At 50.9% G+C, this 20,098-nt stretch overlaps 5 protein-coding genes across 5 annotated transcripts; 2 read left to right on the top strand and 3 right to left on the bottom strand.

The window, feature by feature from the left end:
* Positions 1 to 3,777: 3,777 nt before the first annotated feature.
* NCS54_01194300 (Hypothetical protein) lies at positions 3,778 to 8,351 on the top strand (the record flags this gene model as incomplete). The annotated part of the gene is made up of 3 exons (XM_053157198.1): positions 3,778 to 4,319; positions 4,387 to 5,052; positions 7,466 to 8,351. The coding sequence occupies 3 exons, from the start codon at positions 3,778 to 3,780 to the stop codon at positions 8,349 to 8,351; spliced, it is 2,094 nt and encodes a 697-aa protein (XP_053013173.1).
* Positions 8,352 to 11,916: 3,565 nt separating this feature from the next.
* NCS54_01194200 (Hypothetical protein) lies at positions 11,917 to 13,008 on the bottom strand (the record flags this gene model as incomplete). Its single annotated transcript, XM_053157197.1, has 1 exon — positions 11,917 to 13,008. The coding sequence occupies one exon, from the start codon at positions 13,006 to 13,008 to the stop codon at positions 11,917 to 11,919; it is 1,092 nt and encodes a 363-aa protein (XP_053013172.1).
* Positions 13,009 to 13,519: 511 nt separating this feature from the next.
* On the bottom strand, positions 13,520 to 15,309 carry NCS54_01194100 (MFS domain-containing protein; the record flags this gene model as incomplete). Its single annotated transcript, XM_053157196.1, has 4 exons — positions 13,520 to 14,520; positions 14,575 to 15,105; positions 15,165 to 15,238; positions 15,293 to 15,309. The coding sequence occupies 4 exons, from the start codon at positions 15,307 to 15,309 to the stop codon at positions 13,520 to 13,522; spliced, it is 1,623 nt and encodes a 540-aa protein (XP_053013171.1).
* A 718-nt stretch (positions 15,310 to 16,027) lies between these two features.
* Positions 16,028 to 17,874, top strand: NCS54_01194000 (Hypothetical protein; the record flags this gene model as incomplete). The annotated part of the gene is made up of 2 exons (XM_053157195.1): positions 16,028 to 16,163; positions 16,214 to 17,874. 2 exons carry the CDS (start codon positions 16,028 to 16,030, stop codon positions 17,872 to 17,874), a joined length of 1,797 nt encoding a protein of 598 aa, XP_053013170.1.
* Positions 17,875 to 17,902: 28 nt separating this feature from the next.
* On the bottom strand, positions 17,903 to 19,730 carry NCS54_01193900 (Zn(2)-C6 fungal-type domain-containing protein; the record flags this gene model as incomplete). Its single annotated transcript, XM_053157194.1, has 2 exons — positions 17,903 to 19,460; positions 19,513 to 19,730. 2 exons carry the CDS (start codon positions 19,728 to 19,730, stop codon positions 17,903 to 17,905), a joined length of 1,776 nt encoding a protein of 591 aa, XP_053013169.1.
* Positions 19,731 to 20,098: the final 368 nt, after the last annotated feature.

Raw genomic sequence — 20,098 nt, 5'->3', positions numbered from 1 at the left:
ATAAGATAAATATAACTATAATAATAGATATAAACTTATTAATATATAAATAATATAAGTTTAAAGACCTTATTATATACTTAATTTCTAATATCAATAGCTTTATCATAGGTTTAGGGTCTAGTTTGAGTTGGCAAATGTATGATAGTTGGTTGGCATGCACCAATGCGACGCGAAAACGGGCCCCGTTTCGATATGGGATGACCCCTGTGATAATTGAGAGGCATGATTGGTTCAAAATTAAGAACGGGCCCCGTTTCGGTCTTTAATTCTTGAGTCGGTCTGGTATCTTGGCCTGGCTCCTTCAGATCCAGAGACGAGGAGGGAGAACGAGCAAAAAAGCAGTACACAACACACATCTACAGATGAGTCACGGACCGTAAGCATTATCATCAATCAATAATCATTCACACTTCTCCATCTTCTGATCATCTTTCCCAATCATTATACGAACACGCGTGTCTGACAGTAATACTTGTTAAATAACGAAAGTTTCGAGTGTATTTGGTGCAAAGATCTCCGTTGGTTGAAGCCGGCGGGGTGAAAGACCTTGCTTATAGTAATATTCCAGAAACTTGTCAATGACATGCTCGTTCTCCTGAAAGCCATCGTTCCACCATTTCTCACGCCCCATCAGCCTCTGGGTTTCCTCGACATGATCCTCTAACCAAGGCATAATATATCGTAATGCGGCGCGGCTTGAGACTGCGTCGTAAGCTAAGTCTAGCGCCTGCGCAAAAGCCTTAGTTAACGACTTTGCAATCCAGGGGTTGGACTTGTATACACTCCGTTTGAGCGCTATGACATGCATGATGGGGAACATGCCCTTTTCTTTGAAGTACTGGGACTCAACCTCCTTATAGTTATCGAAGAGTCGTCCAACGTTGGGCGACGTGCCCATTGACGAAGGCTTGCTAGCACTGAAAATGGCATCGATCTGGTTGTTGGCGAGCATTTCGGAAAGATTCTGGCCCGCACTAATGGGCGTGACCTTGATGTCTTCTGGCAAGCTGTGAGAGATTTTGCTGATCCGTGGCTGAGCGGATGGCTCTATGGCCCCCACGAAGAAATACACACTGCTCAGCGGTACACCAAAGTCCTCTTCCAGAATCCCGCGTTGCCACACCGCCGCTGTCACTGTGGACAAAGTCAGAAAATGTATTTTAAAAGGGACGGTGCGCCATGTTGGCCGATTGAAGACCAACTCTGATATTCAGGAATGCCAATCCTTTTCCCTCTCAGGTCCCTGGGTGTCGAAATTCCAGCATTCTTGTTGACATAGATGGATTGGTGGCGGAAGAACCTCGAGGGGAACACAGGCAGCGCGATGAAAGGTGGGTTCCCTTGGGCCAGTGTCATCACATACGATGACAACGAGAGTTCTGAGACATCGAATTCTTGAAACCGCAGTTGACGAAAGAAGCTGGTGTAGGGCAGGACATCAGCTGCTAGAACCAAACGAATGCAATGATATTGGGAGCCTCTTACGTTTCCTCGACACGATAATTCAAGAAAGTAAGTTCTATGCCTTCGGGACGAACTCTTCCATCTTCAATGGCCTTCACTCGGTCATAGTCCCAGCAGGCAAACGACAGTCGAAGCACCATTTTGTGAAACGGGATACTTCGTGTCTAAAATTCTTTAAACCCCTCAGAAGTCCGCCAACTGCTCTGCCAAAATACATATAGTACCTGGTGGGGCAGTCAATCGGCTGAACTCGGCCTGGGGACCAGAAGTCCGAAGAGTCCGAATACACCTACCCCATCTGTCGTACGGGCGGGCGGCCTTTGTAGATGAAACCCCACCGGCACCGAAGTCATTAGCATCGAAAGTTTTCAGCCGTCGGCTTTCGGCTTTTGTTAGAGCGTTAATTCCGCTTAGAATTCACGTGAGCTACTTTCAGCGCTGATGAGTGCATACGGTAGGTCTCGGGTCATAGCATCTGCATAGCGTAAAGTTGCCCACTGTCGATCGTCTAGCGGACCTTGAGAAGTTGGGTGTGTTTGCTTGATAATGGATAATTTCTCGTGGCAGAAATTTTCAGTCTGAAGAAGAATTTGACTATGAATATTCCATTCGTACCAGGCTTTGTTTATCAAACCCGTCCGGCATATGGCGATTTCTCGAATGTCGTCCGGTAGACTGCTCTTCCGTCGAATGGCCCGGAACATAAAATGCCAGCCTTTGTCAATGAGCCACTATTACTAACCGCGGAGAATCACATTTCACCTACCGCGTGCAAACTCAGGAGCATGTAATAGAGTACGATCAACTGGTAGAAGTCCCAGTTCGCCCCGAACCTCTTTGATCAACTCAACCACATGCTGATCTTCGGCACCGAGGTTTGCAGGGGGATTCTCGAGATAATCAAGTCGCATGGTATCGCGGAAATTGAGTAAAGGGGTTGTCTCAGCTGATTCACTTGCAGGGAATCGAAGTCTTGGACAATTAAATAATCACCCGTGATTGCCAAGGAGCGTGGAAAGCAAGCGAGGCCCCTCTGGTGCGACTGCTGCACAAGTCGCGAGTTCTTATTACCCCACCGGGAAAGGTGGCTGGCTTATTGCTCTGGACTAACTATTCGTTCTGCAGAACTTGGACCACGGAATTTGGAGATTTCGATGCAATTGACAAATGGCACTATGACAAGTCTAATCAGGACCTGGTCCGGATCATTCTGCTTTACAATGAATAGTCTTCGTTCCAGAGCCTCGAGATCTGGAATTCCTGGTCAGGCACAATCGTACCCAAGTCAACACTTCTCCGGCGATGGGTGGAGTGAGCTATCGGTGGGGTAGGACATCCATGGCCTTCTAAAAAAACGTGGAGAAAAGCGGACACATGGCAGTCCACCACTAGGCAGATCGCCACCACCTCCACCTCGGATTCGGCAGCGAAACCCTATCACCTATGAAAACCATCGGTTGAGCTACTAATAGTTTTTTTTCTATAAGAGACTTTTTTTACGCTTATAAACTATATGGCAGCTAATAGTTTTTTTCTTAACTAGCTAATAATGTTAAAAATAAGAGTTTTAAAATAATTAAAGCTTTAAAAAAAGATATACATTAATATTTATATTTATAATTAAATAGTAATTAATAGTCTAAGCATAATAGTTATACAAGAAGCTATTATAAGCTAAAATATAAGGCCACTAGGTATCTTTGGGACGGCGCAATTTAATTAGCACTAAACCCCTGCCGTGACCAGGCGGGACCGTTTAACACAAGTCAAGGGATAACACAGCATGAAGGCTGAGTTAGGTGCGGAAAAAATGACCAAGCCCCCACCAGCTGAAACGAAAATGCAACTTGGCTTTGGCCCTCGTGACTGATTTCCAGCCAATACTTGTCGCTAGATGGACTGATTCAGCCTTGTCAGTTTCTTAGCTTGCCGAATTTACAGCGGCTGCAATATATCACCAATAGTCCAAGCCATGCCGTTTATGATATTACAAATCTAACCAGTAGGCAACCGCACATTGTTGAAGCGACAGCGATTTCCCCTTTGGATTTGTTGGGGGCTATGCCTTTGGGCTGAAATCTTTGCTATGCCTCAATTCTATTTACTCGCGATTCGGTACAGCATACGGGACATAAGAGAGCCCTTATCGCCAGCGCCGAGAATGACACATTGACTTGAACCCGTCATGAATCTCAGACCAAATCTCCCTGCACTGAGATCTCAAGTCAAGGCCGAGTAATACTCTCTTCCTCGCTGGAGTGCTGAATCACTCTCGACCACTCGCTCAAGCCTCACACTCCAGTCACCAAAATGGCCTGCAGCAATTATACCCACACTCCGCTGCCTCACTTCAGCACCGCCGCTCTCATCGACCTGCTCGGTAACCTCAACGAGACCTGTCCCCACGATCTGGTGGATGGTATCGGATTAAGGGATGCCGTTGCCAATGAAATCTTCCAAGGCGAGAAATCTTTCTTTGCTGGGAGTCTCGGCCGCTGGTCGCCCTATGCGGCGGCTATCATCTTCAGCCGGCTGATCGATTTCAAACTGCCTCTTTTGCAGCTGATCTCCGAGCTTCCCCGTCCCCAGATCATTCCTGGCTGGCAGACACAGGTTTTTGCGGTTCTGCACCTCATTGGGGACCCTATAGACTCGATGAGCGGTTATCTCTTTACGTTGGCGACCTGCATGGTTGTCCTCAAAAAGACGACGAAGGCTATGGTTAAAAAGGAAAGGGGGAGGGCGGAAGCCGAAGTCGAGAAAGAGGTTGAGAGGAGATCCAAACTCATCGCTTTGGTGTACCTGTCATACGCCTCAAACGGCCATCCAAAAGAGATCGAAGATTTGATAAGGTAATTCATCTCCGGCCAAACTCCATTGTTCTCCTGCGGAGATGGTCTAGGTACTAAATCGTCGCAGATGCGAAGCAGCCCCCCTGGCTACCTTCAAAGCTGCAGCACTAGCCCTTGCCGCGGACCGTGGTTCCAACTTCTGGGCAGTGGGAGTAGCCATCTTCGGCTTTTCTATGGCCGTCATGCTCAAGTACGTCTATATTGACGCCGAAACTTTCGATGTGGCCAAGCCTCAGCACATAGACATCTGGAGTCTCTCCTCATCTATGACTATGGTACATATCGTCCCCAACGTCCTCCTTGCCTCCATCATCAGCGTGCAGCAGTCACCCCACACGGCTAGGCGGTCCCTCGCGCAATTTGAAGAGAGCCTTCTTGGTCGAGTGGCAGACGATGTTAGAGTCAGAATGCAAACCAACTGGGCTCAGAGGGATCCTGACCAACAGATCAGCAACGGGGCAATTCCTAACTGGAGGCCAGATCGACAATACGCAACGCCCCCGCGACAACTCAACGCCCCTTCCACATTCTGGCGACGAGTTCTCGACGTTGTGGCGTTTCTCATCGTCACCACCGGGTCCGCTGGTGCCATATTGCTGTCAGCCGCGGTCCCCCCCGAAGGGCTCAACTGCCGTACGGTGATCAAGTTGATCATGGTGTCGATCTACGTGGTGAAATACGCGGCGCAGCTGCTTGTAAATCGAATGGGCGATCCGTCGAACCCCATGAAAATGTATGTGACGGGGACGATGGATGCCATATCTGTGCTCTTGTTTGCATTTATCATCTTCAGTACCCAGACCGGGATTCTCAATCGCGCCGGGTGCTACCGACAGTGCAAGAACGGCGGCGAATGCGCCATCTATCCTGCCTCGGTTACCTGGGGGGTTGTTCAAAAGAGGCTTCGTGGAATGTACCCGGGCATCTTATTTGGGTTTCTTGGGATGCAACTTATTTTCTGTGCTGGGCTTTTGTACGTTTTCCGGGAGGCTAGGAAGGTGTTTTTACAGGACGATGAGCCCCTAGCTGAAAGCGAAGGTGAAGGGAGAATGGACCAAAGGGAGAACCAGGACATACAGCTCAGACCTCTTTTGGTTCAGGGGTGATCACGTGATCACGTGAGTTCGTGAGAGGATAGCAAATGTTGTTGTGTCACGCAGGGATGCTGAGTACACTTGACAAAAGGTAGTTATTGTTATCGTGATTGTAGTTATTCTGAGTTGAGTTTTTTCATAATCTCAATGAGAGGCCCTTTGGGGCCTTATATCTTTGAATGATCCCATCTAGGACTTTGAACCTTACCCAGGGGGTTAGGTGATATGCAACCCCTCTGTTCATCACAGAGGGGGCATCAAAACATGGAACTGCGTCGCTCCTGTAACCACTGTCAACCTACATGTCTATTGTTCCTCCCGCTTTCAGTGAAAGAGGAGACCCCGGTCTGGGTTGGGTTGTACCTGGAGCACTGTAACTTGCGTGGGAAATGACATGGCGCCGGGAGTCAAGTGAAAGAGGTTTTCAGTGACAGGGGATGAGATGATTGGTCCGAAAAATAGCCAGAGGGACTAGCGGACCGGGTGAGGCCCATGCATCGCGGGGGTAGTGAAACTCTATGGACGTCAGAACCCTTTAAATAACGAAAGTAAAACTAAAGAGTAAGAAAAAGAAAAAGAAAAGTGCAGGAAGATATAATTTGGAAGCGTAATGATATAGTATAGCCCACTAAAAACCTTGATATAGGAGCCTTGCGTCCTTGTCCGAGTAGAGCAGTTCTCTTTCGCCAGAACTCTCTGGCCGTGCATAAAGACTTCGTAGTCGTAATCGGCGCAGTGATTTCCTCCAGAAAGCTCCCCAACATGGCAGTCAGCGCATGAGTTGTAGTCTTGGCAAACCTGGCAATGCACGCGGGCGCGCTCTGCAGGAATCGCAGCCTCGCAGCTGTTGCAGGCGTAAGCCTGTTCAAACCTTTTGTTGGACCGCCTTTCGGGTACTATTAGACTTTGATAGATCCAGAGCGCTCAAAGCCAAGCGCTGAGAATAGAATGGTAGAAGTCTAGCATGCTTGAGGGAGGTAGAGGTGAAGGAGACAGCATTGGGCTCACGCGCAACTTCCGCAGCATCGGTTTTGGGAGTTGGCTTCAGCCGTTCAGCTCCGCGGAGCAAACCTTCCTTGACTCGGATACGCGGCCGTGGCGTTCCGGGGTCGGCTGCACTCCACAGTTCAAGAGCTCAGTCGCGCCCCAGAAAGCAACAAAGTGACTCCACGCGAGCTTTCAGCTTCGCCAGCCGGGTTGCAGGATTGGTTGCGTGTCCTCTTTGGGGCGTGCATAGGTGTGTCTGTTGCAATGCGACTCTCATTTTTACCAGACGCAAAGGAAAGCACTAGCCAAGGAACACGGCCCCACGTCCTAGATTCCGATTTGTCGCGGGTTGGCCTGTCATCGCAGGAGAAGGCCGATGCAGGCCGTGCGCATAGGGGCTGACTCCAGGTCGTGAAATCGGGTCCGCTTTTGCATGTCACATCGTCTGACAGGCTGTCCCGACCCTCGGGCTCCATCACTCAAAGGACAAGTGAAGGTTAGGATCTCATCAAAGCCCAGTCAGGGGAATCTCGCTGCAACAGGAGAAGACGAACCTATCAAGGATAAAACCAACCACTCCCCTCAATCATTTGCGAGAAATCAAGAGCTTCAATACACAGTCAGAATCCCCGGTTGAATGTGACAGCATTCGACGAATTCTTAGTGCACGGTCCTCTATTAGCTTTTAATCTAGCGTGTAAGCTACTTGAACACTAAACCGTAACTCTCTATCCAGCTGGCAAGGCTCGGGGCGCCACGGCGCTGAGCATGGTACGGCACGAAGGAGTGAGCCGTAGCATATGAAAAGGCCATATGCTCCTTCAGAACGGTGAAGGGAAGTGAGCCTTTGAACATAGAAGCGGCTAAAATGTCTGAGAAGGCCTACATCTGCCAGGTTTGCAACATAGCGCTTCCCCCTAGCCGGGCACGCGTGCATTGTCGTATTTGCTCTAACTACGATTCATGTGCTGATTGTCATGTCACAGAGTCCGTTTCGGGCACACATTGCGCGGAGCACCACTATGAAGTACACATATATGACCGCGCAATGCTATTGAAGGAAAGGAACAACTTGACCAAGAATCGGGAAGATCCACCCAAAGAGACATCACTTGGGACCTCCTCAACAGCTCCCACCGCCTGCATCTCTGAAGAACTACTTGCTTCAGAAACATACTGGGGCCAGCTTATCACCCAAACAAAGACCCCATCGCCCATCTTCTCCCGCCTTATCACGGCAATCTTCGTATACTTCGACGCTACATCCGCCGGCGTGCTCCAACCAAGCGAATTCTGCGCGTTCATGTTTGCGGCTGGCTACTCGTCAGAGCAGTTTCCTCCATTGAAAATATCGACCAACGACTCCGTTTCACCCACTGATCTGCATGAACTGGACGCCTGGTTGATGAGCTGGTTCCAGTCGTTTCCACTTGATCACCGCATGGCGACGCGGGAGTTTCCCCCACCGCCTCCGATAGAGCCGCATAACGGTCGCATTCGTATGCGGGATGAGATTCTTCATGCGTTTATGTACCCACCGATCCCAGTGGTCCCGAATGGACTACCGATGCTGTCGCGACTAGGTCTAGAGCAGTATTTCACCCATCTAGCATTACTAGACCCAGGGGATTTATGCGTCCGCCTGAAGCACCTGCTGGGTGCGCTGCCGAAGCTGATGGATCCGGAGACAGACTGCCCATTCGAGACACAGTTTGTTCCGGTCACATGCTTCACGCTGATGGCTGACCTGGAGGAGGGGGAGAAGAGGTACATGATCGAGAGGCAACAGAACGACGCGCGGGACGACATAGTGACGAAGGCTGAGGAGGCTCATGATACCTTTGACCCGGAGCAGATGAGGCATATGGCGATATCTCGAGCTATGTGGGCTGCAGGCGGAGGCTGCTGGGTTGATAGTAATGGTTATAAACATTATTCCGAGGGTTTATAAGCTCTTATTACTTACAAAGATCTTCCTATCTAAAAGTAGTAGAGCGTTCTTTGATCTTATTTAATAAACACCCTGTTGACTAATGCAGATTGGGTTAAATCCACAGCGTCACCGTTTCTATGGGATGCCAAATCTCGAACATGCTTGTCCAAGATAAAACAAGAGATTCCCTCATTCTCCTCTCCAGCCACGCTAAGGGACAAGCACAAGATCCTACCAGGTCGTGAGTGAGAGAGCGCGGCTCGCTATCTAGCCTCAATCGCCAAGAGGAACTAAGCGAGGAGGGTGTGCTCCTAAGGGGCCAATGACATCTGTCGCTCTTACCCTTGACTACAGTGCAAGGGAATCAAAGTTAAGGAAAATTAAGGCTTCGCTGGTTATTGGTTACTATATTTCCATCATTCAGCTAGTCAAGCTCGTGAGACGTTATTTGATATCCCTGTAATACGAAATCATGACAAATTCACATATATCCTCGGATCTATTCTAAGGAGAGGCAGCATGTATTATGGGCAAGTCAAAGCAAGTATATACAGATATTACTAGATGATGACCCTACGGCTAGATGATCAGGTTCAACCGGACCTAGGTGCCTGCTATTTCTCCGGGAAATACAAAGGCTAAAAACGTCCTTGGTTTGAGATCATCACTCCCGCATTCGTAACATCGCCCGAATGCCTATTGGCCAGTTCCCAAAGCTCTCAGGGGAAAGAGAAAACAACGTCGGTCCACTGCCGTTTTTCTGATTTGATGCAAACCCTGTCAAAGGCTTAAAAACGGCTTGGTTAACCGGCTGCAGCCACAACAGCCCCGTCGATGGGGTAAGCAAGGCAGATTTCAACACACGCTATTCCGTACATAGGGGCTTAATGGTGGGTAGCTGACGGAGTAGCGGATGCACAGGGCCACCGTGCGTGCATGACACTTGTGATAGACTGGTAAATGCAAGCAGCAACTCGAAACTAGGGGACCGAATGAGCAATCATTGGCTGTCGTATGTTTCCTCACTTGTGAGGTGACGCGTTAGGCCGTATACCATGTCAGCATCAAGTTGTCGTTGGGCAGACTGGCCTGCTCCGCGGAGATCGTTGAGCCCCGACCAGATGATCTGTATTATCCATCCGCCTTAAAAAACGAAAAAAACTCCTGCTGCATTGCAGGTGTTGGCTGTCACCGAGCTTCCTGTCTCACCCCACTGACTATGAATACCGATACATTGCTTCGTGTACCCCGGGGGGGAGCCAAGGTGAATAAAACCGGCAAGATGCGGCATTTTTCAACTCATATTGCCCAATTGTCATTGAACCATTGCTGCCTGAAACACAAACCTGCAGCAACGCCAAAGCAGTCACGCACTTTGCCAGCCGTATTGCACATTGAGTTTATCGAGCTGAGGTGGCTAGCTGTAAGTTTGCAGGGGCATCTCATCAATTGCAGCCAGGACGTTCGAAGGAGGCCCGAGCGTTGATCGTTGACCAAATGACCCTCTGTGGCATTCGAGTTTGGCAGGGGACGTCATTCCGTCGTTGCAGCCTGATGGTACTTGGCATTGTGGACAATTCTCGCAAGTAAGGCTCTGATCGCAACAGCGCGTCCGCGATTACTGGAGAAATCGAACTGATCTGCTCAATGTGGCTTTCAGGGGCCATGGCGGTGTAGAACACAGCCACCAAGAGAATGAGGGCTAGTCTCGGCGGTTACTTTCCTCAACGTGATAGGATATGGAATACGGAAGTGGAGGGAAGGATGCTACCTCAGCTATTCCCTTCTTGATCTTTTCTGAGCTAAAACTTTCCTCATGTCAGCAACCAAAATATCAAGCTTCAGTCCATCAAATATTCTAAACCCCTAATAACTTATTCTATAGCATAGGGAAAAATATGGGACCAGGTTCATTTGGTTATATTTTTCTTATTCTATTGGGCATATTACCTTCGCTCTGTTTTGCATAACTTTTGTTCTCTGAACTCACTGTCATCCCTAGCCCCCATGTTTCAATGTGAAAGACTCACCTGCGCATGGCTCCCATGACCGTCAAGGATGATAAGTCTCGCATCCGAGGCATCTAGAGGCTCTGTCTGGGGTAAATAAACATCTTTCAGCCACTCAAGAGCTATATGGTTGTCGGGCCAGCCGTTCGGCGATGTGATGTAGTGCCAGTCCGCTATCGCCTCAAACTCCTCAAGGAACCACTGCTTCTGCAGCTCCTTGCCTTTGAAAATGATCCCTGGTTTGAAAGTTCTACCAGCTGCGGTGACGGCCTCAATAAACGACGTCCAAGCGCGCGACTGGGTGCCTTTCAACAGCGCCTTCTTCGTCGGGTCAGAGCACCTTGTCAGAGTCCATCAACTTGATCAAGGCCTGTCCCCTGCCCGATCCCGCACGCGATACTTAGACACAAATTGCCTCCAGCATTCCCAAACTTGTCCATCAAATATGGAAAACGGCCGATATTCATACCTACTCTACAGAGACGCCACACAAGTCTTGGAAGACTTCGTTTGAAGCCATGAACTATACTATTAAGCTATGGGCCGAGGACGGCATCGTCAGGCTTATCAAGTCTAAATACCCTTGGCTGCTCCCGATATACGAGGGTTACACTTTTAATATACAGAGAGCAGACTTGGCTAGACTTGTGGTAGTCCGCGCGGAAGGGGGCATGTACGCGGACTTGGATGTCCATCCGATGTCAACTGAGAGGATAGATTGCATACGCCAACTTAACCTGCAAGCTATCTTTGCTCCTACCGCGGGAACCCTTGGGGTTAGCGGACATTTCTTCATGGCGGAGAGAGGATCGGCTTCTATCCAATGGACTCTTGAGGAGGCGAAGCGGCGCAGTGGTTCGGCGTCGAGCCGGATTCTTCTACCGTATCTTCGAGTCTTCTGGTCCACAGGGCCAATGGTGGTCACTTTCGCGTTTTTACAGTATGTATGCATGCGCAGCCCAGCGGATCACTATTTGAGTGTGATGCAGGAGCAATATGGAAGATCAGTCATTCAACACAGGGCAGGGCGATCGTGGCATGGTCTGGACGGGTATCCGCCGAATTGGTTTGCAGACCATATCGAGATGCAAACTCTGTGGTTGTCTATTATATTGTTAGTTGCTGTTCTGAGACTTACATATGTACTGTCTCGGCATGGCCAGCGGAACCGGTCGGCTGCCATGAGGACAAGCCCTAGGTTATGAAAACCTCATGGCTGTACTACAATTGAAGCTTGCTAGGGTTAAGTATGTTAGTAGCCGTGGCGAAAGACAAAGGGTCCCTTGGTGATCCCCCGCCGAAAGGGCTGGTGCCTGTGAGCCTGTTGTTTCGCGGGATCAAACAAAGCGACGCAACACCTCTCTACTGATATAAACCTAGGATAACTAGTTTATTCGTCAGGAACTATATAACCGTTATAATTATCAGTTGAGTGCAATATAGAAACAGCTGGTTAATTGAAAAGCATCTTAATACAAGAATTGCTACAGTATGTCTTTCATGGTATAAGACATATCGAGACGGTACGAAAGAAACATAGGGAGGCACTCTAACAGCACCAGCTAATATACATTCTAACAGGCGGTACAACCCAGCCAGACCGCAAACCCGACAGAAGGTACAGGGATGGACAGGGCCTTGCCAATGCCCTTGCACAGAGTGCACTCCCACACCGAAGCCTCGCATTCAATCGTATACTTCATCCTCCCATGCTCGTTGGAGTTATCACCGGATCCGGGCCTCGGAAGGTTGCGCATAACCAGTTCGATGGTGCTAGGCATCCTGAAGTACTTATCGACTTTCGTCTCATACAGGCGGCATGACCCTTCCCTGCCAGGGCGCGTGTCAGGGGATCGGCAGACTTCGGTAGTTACCTCTCGCTCGCTCGTGAACTTTGAGGACTTCGATAGTTCTTCAAAGACAGAGGCCATCTTGTCCAAGGCATCGGTCGCCGGGTCGCCGGAGCACTCCCACCTGATGGTGCACTTGTCACTGATTGAGCGCTTAGTGGTGTCGCAATTATAGCTGTCTTCGTTGAAGGCATCTCGGGCTGTCGCCATAATGCGTGCGGCCGGCTGGTTGTAGAATTCAACCCAATCAGCATTCGTAGAGCCCCTGATCTCCGTTTTCTGAGGCTCAGGGGTTGTCGGCTTAGGGGAGGGCTTGGGTGGGGACTCGCCCGGGAGGGCGTAGGCCTTATCAAAGTGGTTGCAAACATATGCGCTCGAGCACCACGTGCCGTCAGCCAGCTGGTAGACCTTATCCTTGTGGTACGAATAACAGGTCAAATCCTTGTCGGATTCGAAAGCGTGAGCTGCGATTCCTGCATCATTGGGGTCCTTCACGTCGGCCTTGATAAGGACAGCAAAATCATCGCCGTTGGGCATAGTGAAACCGATGCCTCCTTGCTGGGTCCAGGGATATTGGCCGGACCACGGCACGTTGACCACCATGGTTGGGTTATTTGTCTCGTCACCGTTACCCGTCCAGACGTGGCTGTTGTAGTAGAACGCCTCGCGGGAGGTTGAGCCGCCATCAGGGCCCTGGCCGATGCCGCAATCAGCCAGGACGAGGTGCTCATTTGGGGTATTTTGCGAAGTGGCAAGAGGAATGCATGAAAGTAGGGTCAAGGCCGCGGAGGCGGAAATCGAGTTGAAAAATGCCATGATGCGCACAGGAAGATTATCCCACGATTGGAGGAGGTGCTTGTATTTTCTGTTTCATTATCATAATGCCCAGAACTCAGACTGGCCTTTATATTGAGTTCGATGTCTCAGCTCTCCATTCCCTCCGCTGAATTGAGGCCTCATCATTGTCTGAGTCTCATGAACAGCATCTGCATCATCCCTGTCAAACTCGGGATGTCAGATTTAAGCGAGCGGGGGGCCCATGGTCGCCGAACATTGTCAATCCACTCCATTGGGCATGATGTATTTAAAGACATAAGCGGGGGTTACTTGAGGAAAGTCGAAGAGGTCCCCGAGATCCACTTCTAGAACACAATTTTCGGGCTTTTGCGATGGTCGGCGATGACCGTCGACTTACCCCTGAGTAGGTACTTATGATATTTGCTCTCCTGGTGATGGTACGGCCTCTAATTGGCTGAGCCTCACAGAATGCTCTCACATCCGAAAATTAGAGAATGTCAAGACAACAGCCACTACCTAATCGACTTCCTTAGGCATGCTCGACAGAGACCTCTCCCTCCTTGGCTAACATAGAGCGCAACGCATGGGAAGGGCTCGACCGACTCCGTTCATCCTCAAGCAGAGCCACAGTCCTCTTAAAATGCCTGGGCGGTACGTTCATTGCGTACAGTTCATCCAATCTCTCGAAGGAAAGACCCTTGGTTTCTGGGAAAAGGTACCACCCACCAGCACTTGCAATAAGCCCAGTAGCCAAGAAGATAAATCCGACCTTGCCGCCCAGGTCTCCAGCGTCAGGGTTGATCATGTACGGGACAGTGAACTGCATGATCAGGCCCCAAAGAGAGTTGGTGATAGTGATGAGGCCCTGAGTTGCTGCCCTAAGCCGCATCGTGGCGATCTCTGAAGCGAGCACAAAGCCTGTGGCACCAATGGAAAGTTGGTATATCAACGCCCAGACATACAGCAAGGCCACGATACCCCAGCTTGCTTGACTCCGGTTTGGAACACACCCCAAGACTCCGATTATCAGGAGCATGAGGCAGAGCATGAACTGCGGACCCACGATCAAGGATCGGCGGCCGTATATCTCTGTAAGCGGAAACGCGGCAGTGCTGGCAAGAAGCATGACGACGTATAAAGCAACCGAGGCCCCAAAGTAGTCCTTTATGCCAATGAGCTCGAAGAAGTACGTCGCGTATCCGATGACAAACGTAGCACCGATCATTTGCTGGGCCGAAGCTGCAAAGATGGCGGTGAAGGTGCGCTTGCGGTTCGCTGTGTTGAAGCATTCGGCCTCGAGTTGGACGTTGACACCCAACAGTCTGCGAGGAGGGAGGTCATCAAGGTTGCCGTGTCTCTCGTTGGTGAGACGAATCTCCTCTTCGATGCGACAGACTTCAATGTTGTAGTATTCGGATTCCTTAAACCCGTAGATGCGACGGAGGGCTTTTTTTGCATCGGCGTTGCGGCCACGGCGAACAAGCCAGTAGGGAGACTCGGGGAAGAAGGGCCAGGCTAGGGTCAAGATGACTATTCACTCTTCTTAGTCTTTGGTTGCTCCCAGGAGCTAGACATTCGACTTACGAGGGAAGAAGTACATGGCGACCACCGGAAGCCACCATTGCCAGAGACCTGAAATATGACTGCTGCCTTGAGACACAATCACGATGGCAAACTGCCCAAAGACGATGCTGGTGTTGAAAAAGCACAGAAAGAAGCCACGAAGTTCAGGACGACACGTCTCGCCAATCCAAAGCGGCGAAATCGTAAACATCATGCCGATAGCAATGCCGTTCACGCCACGACCAGCAAGATGCATCCGCCAGTCAGGCGCGAGCTGCTGCAGGAGGACCCCGGCGACTGAGATGAGAGATGCGGCAAGGATGCCCCATTTGCGGCCGAACCGGTCGAGGAGAGGTGCAAAGATAAAGGTAGAGACGATTTCGGTGGCCGGGGCGATGGAGTTCCAAGCTGAGAGGTAATGCGCGGGGATCAGGTGGCTGCCATCGGGCTGAAGGATGCCGAATTTCTCTCTGAAGGCGGGTAGAGCTGCGAGTTGGCCGCCGGCTACAATGTCGAAGCCTTGCATGACAACGCCGGACGAGATGAGCAGAGCTGGTGCGGTTGTTGGTGATACTGAACAATGTAGACTGAGGGAATTTTCAGTGACTTACCCCAGAGGGCGAATCTCGACTGCGACTTGAGAATCTTCCATTTGTTGGCTGGATCTACCACAGAGTAGTCGACTCTAAACTAGATGTTAGCGGATGATCACCGTTGCCATAGGCTAGAAGAGGGTTACCCGTGAATCAAAGTCATGTTGAGGGTGAGCCGTCGCTTATGAGTCAACTGAATAGTCAGTGAATAACAATAAAGTGCAAGCTGATGCTGTGTTGAAGTTCCGGAGATGATATCAATCTCGAGAAGGATCCAACCGTCTTTTTTATACAAGTTGAAAGGTGACAGTTAACCGGACCCAATGACTCGGTCTATCGATGCGGGGGTCTGGGGTTAGTCGCATGCAAATCCGGGGGACATGAACATTGCTGCTCCAAGTTTGGTCGGGTCATCCACACAGTCGAGTCAGTCGAGTCTGGAGATGCAAGTGGAGAAGCCGAAACAAGCTCTGAGGTGATTCATGGTGGAGGCGAAGACATGCACTTGGCACTAGCGCTGAGGGTCCATCGCGGAGCTCCAGATAGCTCCGCGAACCCTGTCAACCGGAGGGTTTTTATGCAAAGAGCACTACTCCGTAGACTAACTTGGGTCAGCCGCCTTTGGATAATGTAAGCCTGTTGGATCCATTGAATAAAGTCAAATGACCGATCAAGGGTCATGTAACCGGCGACTGTCAAAGAACGTGATGAGGGAAGGGTTGTTGCGTCAGACGTTAAATATGCTTCTTACAATACTGGACAAATCCTCACTCAGAACCAAAGTCTGTTGACTGATCCTTTTATTTCACGATTGCAGGCATCCAGCCAGATAGCCAAAGACATTGATTGTTATTCTCCTGCATTTTGGTTGAAGTGCCGAAATGGCGGACAATGCCCAAGAATCAGCGCGACCAGCTGAGCAGCCTAGATTTCATTTCTTCACAAACACCTGGATCAACGACCCATGCGCTCCAGGGTACGATCCATGGACAAGAACATACCACCTTTTCTACCAATGTATTTCACCCCTTTTACACTGGCAGCCAGTCAGCTTACACAAGTCACAGGCAACCCAGCAGGATGCGAATGGGGAAACATGTCCTGGGGCCACGCGGTGTCCAAGGACATGCTGACCTGGTCTTCGGTCTCGACATCCCCGGCACTCGCCCCAGATCAACCTTATGACTCTCAAGGCGTGTTTACCGGCTGTTGGATTCCTCCCGCTGATGCCGGGGACAAAACGTTGAGAGTGGCTTACTCCTCTGTCCGGCATCTCCCATTCCACTGGAGTACTCCACCATACCTACGCGATGCAGCTGGTCTCGCAATAGCGACTTCACATGACGGCGGCGTGACATGGGAAAAGCCACGGGGAAACCCAATTTTGGCCGGGGAGCCGGCTGGACTGCGAGTCACTGGGTTCCGAGATCCCTATGTGACGCGATTGCCAGCTATCAGCGAGGCTCTGGGCTCGAGTACCATGACTCGCTATGGGTTGATATCTGGTGGAATCCAGGGCGTGGGACCCACGACGTTCTTATACGCGATTGACGATAATAAAGTTGAGGAGTGGACGTATCTCGGCCCCTTGGTCGATGTGCCAGCCAGGTTTCAGCCGTCAAAGAAGTGGTCTGGCAACTACGGGGTCAACTGGGAGTGCACCAACATCGCTACATTGCATGCAGGCTCAGAAAGTCGCCATTTTCTTATCATCGGTGCTGAAGGTGACGTGGAAAAGGACCATGTGAAGAATCGCGGCCACCCTGCAGGAGCTCCATCGCGTACCGTGAGAGGTCAGGTGTGGATGTTGGGCAACCTCACTCGGGCCGACGACGGGGTCAAGTTCGGGTACAAGCACGGGGGCTACCTTGATCACGGTTCCCTCTACGCTGCGAACTCGTTCGTTGATCCCGTCTCGAAGCGCCATGTTGTCTATGCATGGATCCCAGAGGAGGATATCCCTCTTGAAGCTGCGAAGCGGAAGGGCTGGAATGGCTCTCTTGCTATTCCGCGTGAGATCTTTCTGCTTCGGGTGCCGAATGTGGAGAGGACCCTTCGCGGCACACTTGTAGAGTGTCATCCATTTGAAGTCAAGACCGAGGCAGATGGTTCTATGACCATTCTCACCCTTGGCGTAAAGCCCATTGACGAGATGACTCGGCTCCGAGAAGCATGTACCAGGGTTCTCAAGCTGGAAACCACAGCGATGCTGCCGGATAAGAATGGTCTAGCACATCTGACAATTTTCCAGACACAGTCATCGAGTTGGGAGCTCGAGGCAGTCATCTCGATATATTCGGAATGCGAGTCTGTGGGCTTCAACATCCGCCACAACAAGGACCTGTCAATCCATACAACCATTACTTTCTGTACCGACACAGAGACTATCATTGTCGACCGCGAGGCTTCAACAACTGACGCAACAATCAACAAATGCCCGGATGCTGGGCCCTTTACTCTATTGATTCGGAAGGAGGACAATGGCTTCGAGATGGAGAAGCTGCACCTGCGCATCTTTTCTGACGGAGATATTCTTGAAGTCTTTGCAAATGACCGTTTTTCTTTAGCCACTATGGTGTACTCGAAGAGTTATAGCCAGGAGAACAGCGGGATCACAGCGTTTGCAAATGGCAGCGCAGGTAGTGCCGTTTTTGAAAGCGTGACAGTCTGGGATGGACTAGATGCAAAGAAAGTATGTACCAGCATCGACTCGCTTACAGCAGAATAAACCTCTTGTTTCCATAGGTCTAGCTTACTTAGTCTACTTTATCTGATGCATGAAACCAACTCTCAATCTCAGCTAGACGTTGAGCAAGAGCTCTCTCCATCAACGACAAAGAAGGGCTGGCCTCCACAATCCGCCGGTCCACGGTGCTCGTCGACTTCAAGCATGCTAGAAGCCGAGGCCAGTCCACTACACAGCCATTTCCGAGACACGGTGTCCGAGCTGCCTGTATGACAGCCATCGATGTCATGAAGATAGAACCGTACAGCGTCCAGCGATTGACGATGCAGTTGCGAATGCATATTAGCAGACTCGGCATTAACTGGATATACGCCTGGAAGAACATTTCGCAATGCTTGAGGATTTCATTTGTGGCCACCCCATCCTGGATGCACTGGTACACTGCCGGCCAGTAGATTGATAGCTTGCAGCAATAGTATTGCACTCGGAGAAAGTTTCCCAGCGGCTCAACAAACATGTGAGTGCTGCTAGGAACATGCTCCGAATTCTGAAAGCGCACAGATTCCGGCAGGTACCGATACCACTCCTCAAGCTGCAGTTCTAGCTCCAGTGCGATGTTCGGAGCGTAGACGATCTCTCCATGATGTGTTCGGCGAATTGCCGTGTTGCAGCGGTGCAGCATCCGCCGCATGGAGATCTCGGCCAGAAAATATGATTGCGTCTGGTCTGTAGGAGGACCGTCTGGTGATATGTTGCTGGCTGGTGTAGTCGTCGAGCCTTGCGGCGAGCCTGTCTCGATATCGAACTGCCATGCACGGCGACTGTCTGGTAGCGAAACCTTGTCATCATGGTCCCAGATTCCGCTCCCAATGACATCGAAGTGAATTCTGAGCTCGCTCTCCAGGAGCAGCACCGCCCAGTATGCTCGTTTTACATGTTCGTAAACCTCGCCGTCGTCATCACCAACGTACTTCAATAGGTTCTGCACCTTGAATGAGGCAATCATGGCGTAGTCGTATGCCTGGGAAGGCTTGGACAGACAACAATGGTAGATGCTCAGAAGCACTAGGCACTGCACGCTCTCAACACTCTTGTCGATGAGTACTGCCGGTACGGATGCCATGGCGGCCTCAAGGTAGAGCTCGCTGGTCTCGTCGCGGGAGGATACGCCTAGCTCGTGGTCTTGCTGTGCGAGAACACCAAGTGCGGCAACCAACAGAACCATGCATGTCTCAGAGCCTGGCGGCAAAGACCCCGAGATGATGCCAAGGTAGCGTTCTGAAAAGCGCGGGCGGAGTATTGGATACCAGATGTGGACGTGTGCGGAGAAGGCGGCGAGGGCTGACAAGGCTTGTTCTTGCTGGATGAGACGCACTCTCAATGAATTACCAGTGCCAACGGATGCGGCGTGCCTTTCGAGTGTGGCAAGCTCCTCAGCGAAGCCGGGGCCAAGGCCGAGAATGGTCATCATGCAGCCGGTTCCGAGCAGCTGGAAGGGCAGTTTCTCTTCGCCAGTGAAGACTTGGCTCTTCACATGCCCTGGTGCTACGGGGGGTGGCTGGGTAGAGCACAGGACGCTGGTGATGTGATCGAGCCGCCGGTTGATAGCGGCGAGTTCCACCCCTACTCTACAAATGCGAGTCAGCAAGGGCCATAAGGATGTAAAAACAATGATCGTACTTGGACGTAGGGGCTGGTTCGCTCTGCTCGTAGTGACACTGAAGCCCACGGGCACGACAAAATCCACAGTCAGGCTTCCGACTGTCACATCTGGTCCTCCTCGCTCTGCAGGTGCTGCACGCCGTCGCTGTCCGGGTCCGTCTCCGCGATGTCCCCGAGCGAGAAGCCGGCGGGCTGTCGGAGACAACGGGCAGGTCCTGGATATCAGTCTCCATCATTCCGAGTTCTGAAGCAGTTGAGGCAAGATGACAGTTCGGGAATGTGCGTCCATCTCCGCGATATGTCTTTATGGCCTGCTGGGCGGTTCTCAGTGAGGGGGTTGAGCGGGGCCTGCCATCTGCCACACCAAGCCATGCCGAGCCCGGCTTGCAGGCATCATCGCGGAGATAAAGTTGTATCCCGAAGCTACTTCATAGTACGCTGATAAGCCAATCATATCAGCTTTGTGTCCAGGAATTCCCCACTTGGCGTCTCTCCCTTGGCTTATCTGGCGTCGTCGGACGATCGGGATAGGGAGACATGCGACGGCCAAGAGGTCAAGTTACACGCGTGAGCCAACATCAACGCAGCAAGACAGCGCATCTTT

This window comes from Fusarium falciforme, chromosome 9 (assembly GCF_026873545.1).
Source record: "Fusarium falciforme chromosome 9, complete sequence".
NCBI classification, from domain to species: domain Eukaryota; kingdom Fungi; phylum Ascomycota; class Sordariomycetes; order Hypocreales; family Nectriaceae; genus Fusarium; species Fusarium falciforme.
The sequence above is the reverse complement of the archived record's forward strand: the minus strand, read 5'-3'. Positions and strand labels throughout refer to the sequence as shown.